Source organism: Rattus rattus, chromosome 1 (assembly GCF_011064425.1).
Source record: "Rattus rattus isolate New Zealand chromosome 1, Rrattus_CSIRO_v1, whole genome shotgun sequence".
Taxonomy (NCBI): domain Eukaryota; kingdom Metazoa; phylum Chordata; class Mammalia; order Rodentia; family Muridae; genus Rattus; species Rattus rattus.
Window position 1 is genome coordinate 237607794 of NC_046154.1, and position 8482 is coordinate 237616275.

An 8482-nucleotide genomic window follows, 5' to 3' on the forward strand; every position below is an offset into this window, starting at 1 on the left:
ACGTGTTGCTTGATAGCCAGAAGGTACTGGGAGGGGCGCTGGGGTGATCAAATCCAAATTACAGGGATAGATTAAAATATCAAATTTCAGAGTTGGATCAAAGTCCTCCTTCTTGCACACAGAGACAAAAAATATTAGGATTTTTTTTGAGACATCTCACTATGTAGTTCTGGATGGCTGACTTGAAACACTCAATGGCTGCCCTCCAAGCCACAGAGATGCTCCTGTCTCTGCATTCTTAGTATTGGATATGGTACTTTTAAAAGAAGCTGGAGTGCCCTTCAGAATTACAGTTAGTGACAAGTGTCTTACTCTCTCTAGTGCACCAACCGAAGACATTCTTTGCTGAATTTCTCACATTCAGAGAAAAACCATGCCAAGGTGCTTATAGAAATTTGAGAAACTTATTCTACCATCTGTGACTCAAGAGACCCCTGGCATCAGGTTCATTCTTGTCTGCTGACCAACTTCAGCTTCTTCATTCCCCTAGACATCGCCCGTGGCCTGAACTGGGCTCTCCATATGTCCTACTTGTAATCCTCATAGTTGTGACTGTGGAGAAATAGTGTCACTATAGATGCCTTCAATAGTGGGCTCAAATGGAACCTAATCCAGGTACTGGTGTGTTCAGAGGAAGAGAGAAATTTGGCCACAGAGAAGAAAAGAGATACCGAGAATAGACTCAGACAATAATGTGTTGTACAAGCAAGATAAGCATTGCCAAGGATTCCCAACATCTCCAAAGTCCTAAAAACAGGCAAGGACAAACCAGGACCTTCCAAACCTTTTGATTTTACATATTGGACCTGTAGAACTCCGAGGAATACCTTTCTGCTGTTTTAAGCTTCCAGGTGTGTGGTAATTTGATACAGTACCTTCAGGGAGGTAATGACAGCAGTGAGTACTGGTCCCATTGTGTGTGCCTATATACATTAGTCATGGCCCCTGGGCTAACAGAGTATCTCTTTCTTAAAATTTTTGCGAAGGGAAAGGGAAGAGGCATCAGTCTGTTCTAATTTGAGCCACGTGCACTTCTCTCAGAAGGAAAAACAAGCAAAAGACCTCTTAGAACGATATTGATGGAAATAAAATTTCTGATTCACCTTTCCTTCTGGGTGGAATTCCCTGGCATATGCTTGTGCACCTAACAAAAACCCCAAATCACTTACCTTTGCAATTTTACTGCCACCTCTTCTGAAAGTATCAAGATAAATTTTGCTGCTGAACCAGAAACAGGCAAAGTAAATTAATTTCATTAAAAATTTCAACTTGTTTCTCATGTAATGATTGCAAAAACTGTGATGTAGAAGGCAAAACTGAGAGAAAATTGCATGCCATGATAGAAAATTTATATTGATGTGTATTTATCAGATTGTAAATCTGGTACCTTTACATAGTAGGTTCTCTAAATAAAATAGAGAGAAAAATAGACACTATGAAGAAAAATGTTCATTACTTTCTTTCACTGCAATTTTGATTGTTCCTATGTGTATATTTTAGGACATGTTAGGGTCCTCATGAGATAAGGACATATATTAATAACAGTATGTTGTGTTTCCTACTTGAAAACTCTAGAGAAGGAACAAGATAATCTGAGGAAAGATATTAGAAACCAGACAGGAAGAAATGAATAGCTTTAAGATAACAAAAAGGACAAAAATGTTCAGAAAATATGAAATCATCTAAAACTGCAGAGGCTTCAGTTGTGATCTGAGGCACCGGGTTCAAACACCAGGGAAAAATAAGCCCTGCTTCGAAAACCCCACTGTGATGGGTGTGAGTCAAGCCAATGCTGAGATTCAGCTTTCTCTTAGATATCGTCACTTGTAGAGAAGAATACTGATTTAACAAGAAATTTCTGGAAGGAGCAGAGAGTGCAGAATTAAGCCCTCAGCAGGTACCCATGTAGGCCCCAGTGTCTTAAAGTGGCAAAGCCAGCCTTCTTGCCATTGTCCTTTCAGTTGAGGACACATGGAAATAGAAAGTCATGACCAGTTCGGAGAAAACACTGACAGTACCTTATGGAGGAGGCTTTGCTGGAGAACCATAAGTGTCCACTGACAAGCATTAGACCTTACATGAGTCTCTTCCCAGGTGCTTACTTCACCCTGCCTCCTAGTGAAGGCTAAAGAGCAGCAAGAACAGCCAGCCTTTCTGGAACCTTCCAAAGTAATAAAGGAGGGTTCATTCTTTGGGTGAGAGTGGCCCCATGGGTCAGGGACTGAGTACACCCACTGAGGGCTGCATCTCAGCTCTGGTGCGTGCTCACACCTGCCTCTTGTCAGGGCAGGATATAATTACACATTATTATTGATTAGCATTATTGCTGAATCCTCACTGTCCCCATGCCAAAGAGTTGTCTCTCTGCCCCTACCTTCCAGGAAGGGCAAACAAAGTACAAGGTCAGTGCCTCAGATTAATTTGCCGTTGCAGATGCTCCCCACAGACACTCCTGCTGGACTGAAGACCCACCATGTCTCTGCTGACTACTGTACTACTTCTCTGGGGTGAGATGTCCTAAGACCTAGAACCTCTGGGGCAGGTGTGGTATGAATGGAGACTCACACACTCTGTCTCTACAGGTTTCACTCTGGGCCCAGGAAATGCTCTTTGGCTTGGTAAGTTCAAAAATAAGGCCTAGGAACCATGGCCTATGGGTTATGGGGAACCCTGTATTTCTAAAAGCAAGCAAGCTAATCCTGGCTTCTTTGCCACCCAGATTCTGGCAGTGAACCTGAACTATGGGCAGAGCCTCAATCCTTGCTGGAACCCTGGGCAAACCTCACACTGGTCTGCGCAGTTGATTTGCCTACCAAGGCCTTCGAGCTGATCATGAATGGGTGGTTCCTGAGTCAAGTCCGACTGGAGACACCGGTGCTGTCATATCGCTTTTCCCTGGGGGCCATTACAAGTAACAACAGTGGCGTCTACCGCTGCCGATGTGGCGTGGAACCCCCTGTTGACATTCAACTGCCAGCGCTGAGCAAGTGGACAATGCTAAGCAATGCTTTGGAGGTGACAGGGAAAGGTAAGCAGGGTGATAATGGGGTCAGGAGGCTGTGTAGGGAAGTAGATGGAGAAGCTTCCATCCACATGACTTGCTATCTCTTAGCCTTAATTCAGTCCTCTGTCAAGTGGAGACATTTATGAGGTCCCCAGAGGCTTGTGAATAGTAAATTCCATAGAGTTCTTGGGATCCACCTGGCCCAGAATAGTATTATGAACCCTTTCTCTTACTCTATCCATTCCTCCTTCCCATTGCTGGCCCTGACTCCTTTCTATTTTCTGAACCTGAAGTCCATGCTCTCAGAGTCTCCCACAGTAAGACTAAAGCACTCACCAATGTCCCCTCCCCCATCCACAGAGCCCTTGCCTCCACCCTCAGCTCACGCTGATCCAGTCTCCTGGATCACACCTGGTGGCCTGCCTGTCTACATCATGTGCCGGGTTGCCATGCGAGGTGTAACCTACCTGCTGAGGAAGGAAGGGGTGGATGGTACCCAGAAACCTGATGTCCAGCACAAGGGAACGGCTGGCTTTCTAATCTACAAGCCTGGTAACTACAGCTGCAGCTACCTAACCCATGCAGGAGGCGAACCCTCTGAGCCCAGTGCTATTGTGACCATCAAGATGTCTGGTGAGTGTTTGAATCCCAACACTGAAAACCTTGGAGTCAAACCTGACACATACTGTCCAAAGATAAGCCAGGTTCTCCTGAGCTATCACTGAAGGTCAGAGGTTTGGGGGCTTAACAGACTGAAGTTCTCAGCAAGACCCTACAAATCAATGTGTCCCGAAAGCCTCACTCAGTGCGCTTCCCTGTCTTGCAGCCACACAGCTTCCACCCAGTCTGTGTTTAATGGGAAGTTACCTAACGATCTACCCCCAGAAGACACATGAGACGCTTGCCTGCAAAGCTCCTCGGAATGCAGCCGAATTCCAACTCAGACAAAGAGAGAGGGTGCTGAATATTCAAGGGTTCAGCCCCACCAGAGATGCTACCATATACTATGTGAACTTGAGGGAACTGGATAACCAAAGTCCTTTTACCTGCCGCTACCGTATGCACAAATACATGCATGTTTGGTCGGAGGACAGCAAGCCCTTAGAGCTGATGTGGAGTAACGGTGAGCCTCCTAAGAGGGTGAACTGTTGTTGAGAGGCAAAGATGGTGGTCTGAAGAGCAGAATGGGGATGGCAAAATAGAACCTCCAAATATGAACGTATATGACACATTTAGCCTCAGTTTCCCAAGCTTTAAGTAGGACAGTTAATACAGCAACCTTGAACCCTGGAAAGAATTCAGTCACCAAAAAAGTCTGGCCCAGACTTTAGTGGGTCTCTACCTCTCAGTGTAGCCTAGCAGAGATGAGGTGGGCTTGTTGGCTGCCAATAGCCTGGCAGGGCTGGGATGTTGAGGGGATGGCACAGTGTTAAGCAATGTTGTCTTTTGGTGCTCTTCAGAAGCAGGCAAGAGAAGGAGTAGGGAGGTCACTTTAAGCGGAGTACTTAGCAGGAGCACAGGTTAGGCCATGAACAGGGCCCTTGCCAGGTCTTCAGGCTGGAACAATGTGTTTGATCTTTCACAGAGAAACTACCAGCCCCGGTACTCACTGCAGAGCCATCAAGTCACAACCTGGAGCCTGGTTCAACGGTGCAGCTTCGATGTACTGCACGCAAGGCTGGCCTGCGCTTTGGCCTGCAACGCCAGGGCAAACCAGATTTAGTTGTGGTGCAGATGCTGAATTCCTCTGGGACCGAAGCCATCTTTGAGCTGCACAATATCTCAACAATAGACTCTGGCAACTACAGTTGTATCTACATGGAACAGGCACCACCCTTCTCAGGATCTGCTTCCAGTGAGCCCTTAGAGCTGCGGATGAATGGTGAGCTGAGAATGACAATGAGGGTGGAAGGAACAGAGCGTTACTCACATAGGGACCAGGGTTCATGTGCTGTGACCTCCCAGTTATACCTTAATGAAGTGTGAGGCTTTGAGAACCTTGAAGAGATCTCCCTCAGGTGTGAAACATGGAAATCTGGTTTGTTTCGTATACTCTGAGCTGGAAGGTAGCTGGTACAATGATGTTCAATGGTATTAAGGTCATAAGGGTTTTTTGTCTGTGTTCCTATGCACATTCCCCTGCCTCAGTTTCCTGATGATGCATGTGTCTCAGAGCCACTCATACCACTGACTGCTTTTGATTGATACATAATGTTATAGAACTGTTCCTGGGGTTACTGGATCAGAAGTCATTCCAGAAAGAGACCATGCAAAGATTTCAGCCCACCTTTGGTTTCAGCCCACCTCAGACATTTGAACTGTGCTTCTGTCCCAAGTACTTTTCTGAAAGGACTCTTCACAGGTTCAAAACGTTGGGTACCCTATGAAACACCCCATGGAACAGGCCAGGACCTGAAAGATCTCATGGCCCTTGTGACTCTAGGTGTCAAATACCTAGATGTTACTATAGCAGCACTTAAGCAGGAGAGGGAGCTGCAGAACTCAGAGTGGATGGCATAAAAGAAGTATCTAGAGCAGACCTGACATAGGGACCCCTCTGGCAGAAGATGCTACAACCTCATTGACATCATCCCTCACAGGGCCACCACCCAAGCCAAGGCTGGAAGCTCTGTGGAAAGGCAAGGTGCCTCTGGGCCATGAAGCCATCTTTCAATGCCATGGCCATGTGCCCAGGGTCAGCATGGAGCTGGTACGTGAGGGCTTTAAAACACCCTTCTGGATGGCCTCAACAACAAGCACCTCAGCTTTTCTGAAGCTGTCCTTCGTCGGTCCCCAACATACAGGCAACTACAGCTGCCGCTATACTGCCCTGTCACCCTTCACATTTGAATCAGGGATCAGTGACCCTGTGGAAGTTGTAATAGAAGGTAAGGCTCTTCTGAGCTGTGTTTGGGTTGTGGCTCTTAATATTTCTAGAGCTGTACACTGGCTAATTGCTTAATCAGGGCCAGTATGGAAAGGCTCTGTGGCAGTTTGCTGAACCAATGTATCCCTTTTTTGTCTAGGTAGCTAACATCGCTGCAGACACAGGAAAGTGCCCTTGGAAAGGGTTGAAGACAGACATAATACACATTCTTCATGTAAGATGACTTCATTTTCTCTAGACTTAATAAAGGTCAAGTAAAATTTTGTTTAAAACATGTCTTTCGTTTGTGGGTCTAAGGCACCTGCAGATGGAGGAGGATGTTCTTCCAGGCCTGGGATCCTGTGTCTGTAAAAAGAAGAGGCTCAAAGTTCAGTCCTAAGGACAAGAGGGTAAAAGCCTGGTCTTCGCCCACATCTCTCAAGATCGCTTTCTCTTGCTGACCTGTGTCTGGCTGTCTCATAGCTCCCCAAACTTACTTCTTCCCCTTCTAGCACTTGTATAAATGCAGCTTAAAACTCTAACCCCACCTCTCTTAGCTTGGAAGGGTTTGTCCCTGCCCTATCAGTAAGTTAGAAAACAGCAAGTTAAGAGTTCTGGCTGTGTTTTCAATTTTTACAAATATGCTATGATGGATGGCATCAGAGATTGTCTCAATCAATTCATTGTCTGAAGTAACTCAACTGGAAAAAAATAAAACAGCAAAATATCTTCAGAGCTGAACAGATATTTTGTTCCCTTCAGGCCTCGGTGGAGCCTGAGACTGAGATCTGAATTGATCCCTGAGGCAGAACCAGTAAGCCATTCTGCCTTCCTGTGTGTCCTGGTCCCCACAAAATACTCAGAAATACTCCACATCTCCTTGCAAACACTGCAAGGACCTTTCTCGCTCCTTTCACCACTTACTTGGATGTTGCTCCATCCAAGTTGGATGAATACTGGTTCATGCTTCAAATCTGAAAAATCATTTAATTCAATTATTTTTTCCCAAAAAAATCTCCTCAGACATTCAGAATAATTGAGAGGTCAATTTCGTTAGTGGCAATCTCAAAGATGAACAATACATGGTCCCTCTTCTTAAAGAATATACAGTCTAGGGCAGGGCAAATTCTTCAGTGAGAAAGCTCTTACCTCAGAAGCAGCACAATGTAAGCTGATACCTAGAATCTACCATACAATAAATAAGAAGGCTGCAATACATAATTGGCATGCATATATAATCCCATTGTTCCTACAGTGAGATGGAGGGAAGACAGAAAAATAGAACACTATGAAACTTGAAGGACACAGTGACCAGAGGAAGAGACATCCTGCTTCAAAATGGTAGGATGAGATCTGATTTGCATAGACACAACCTTGTACTCACCCCCACTCACACATACACATCTAATAATGAATGAATGAATGAATAGTTTAGTTAAGTGCTGTAGGCTGCAGAATAAGATACACGCATAGCCTAAGATGCAGAGAAAGAGTTTTAATGAGCTCTCAGAGCTTGTGCATCAACCTCCATTTTGAACACCTGAAAACAAAAGAGGTCACATAAGGCTCTTTAGAGTTGTTGACTCCTCATGTAGCTCAAGATGTGAAGGAGAAAACAGAAATTCTAAATGACAGCAACCATTTCGATCTTTAAACTGTGCTTCTGCCAGATGCACTTTCCTCAAAGGTCTCTTCACCTCTCTGGGAAGCCACAGAAGCACTAGAACAGGTCAAAGCCTGGGAGATTCATAGCCCTTGTGATGCTGGGGGTTGCACACCTAGAGGAGATATAAACATTATTAAATGGATACCCAAAGAGCAAGGCAACAGGGAGATTCCTGGTGTGCAGTGCAAAAGGAGACACACTAAGCTCACCACAGGGCCTCATAGGAAATGGCACGAACTGAGTACCACTCCTCACAAACTTCCAGGGCCACCCCCACCACCAAAGCTCCAGGCTCTGTGGACAGGTAAAGTGCCTGCTGGTCATGATTCTGTCTACGCTGTCAGAATGATGTGCCTGAGGTCACCATGGTACTGCTTCGAGATGGCAAATTTATACCTTACAGGATACTCCAAGTACTAAGCACCTGAAGCGACCAGGGGCTGCATTTTGTGAGTCCCCAGCATATGAGCAACTGCGCCTCTGTTCTACCTCCTGGTGGCCTGAGCCTGTCCACTCAGAGCCCAGCAACCCTGTGGAGCTCCTAGTGGAAGGTATGACTTCCAGAGTGGTTGGGTTTTGTCTCTTGATCTTTGCTGGGCTATATATTTGGTTAATTGTGCAATGAAGCCTCTGTCTTGAATACCTTAAAAACTTCAAAATAGATCAAAAAAGGCTCTTAGGAGTTGTTGACTCCTTACATAGCTAGAAATATGAAGAAAACATGAATTCTAGACGATAGGAACCATTTCACCTAATATTCTCATTTCCAATCTAAAGACGTGTAAACACTAAACACGTCTCCCAAATTGCAGAGTTAACAAACAGCAGAGTTGTTTTCCATCCCAGTACCTATCAGCCTAAGGCACTCTTAAAATTATTAACTCAGCCTGTCTTTCATTTGCCCTGTGAATTCAGTCACAAAGCATCCCAGAGATGACTTTTTGTT

General features: G+C 45.3%; 1 protein-coding gene across 1 annotated transcript; it reads left to right on the forward strand.

Moving 5' to 3' along the window:
- The first annotated feature begins 2444 nt into the window (after positions 1–2444).
- On the forward strand, positions 2445–6163 carry A1bg (alpha-1-B glycoprotein). The gene is made up of 8 exons (XM_032890857.1): positions 2445–2507; positions 2583–2618; positions 2720–3028; positions 3365–3637; positions 3831–4127; positions 4590–4886; positions 5605–5892; positions 6031–6163. The coding sequence occupies exons 1-8, from the start codon at positions 2474–2476 to the stop codon at positions 6036–6038; spliced, it is 1542 nt and encodes a 513-aa protein (XP_032746748.1). The 5' UTR covers positions 2445–2473; the 3' UTR covers positions 6039–6163.
- The last annotated feature ends 2319 nt before the right edge of the window (positions 6164–8482 follow it).

What these genes read in the sequence shown, in the direction of transcription:
- A1bg (XM_032890857.1), top strand. Translation starts at nt 2,474, where the DNA reads ATGTCTCTGCTGACTACTGTACTACTTCTCTGGG. An exon ending in TGTGACCATCAAGATGTCTG is followed by an intron (nt 3,638 to 3,830) that starts GTGAGTGTTTGA and finishes CCTGTCTTGCAG; the next exon opens with CCACACAGCTTCCACCCAGT. An exon ending in CTTAGAGCTGCGGATGAATG is followed by an intron (nt 4,887 to 5,604) that starts GTGAGCTGAGAA and finishes CATCCCTCACAG; the next exon opens with GGCCACCACCCAAGCCAAGG.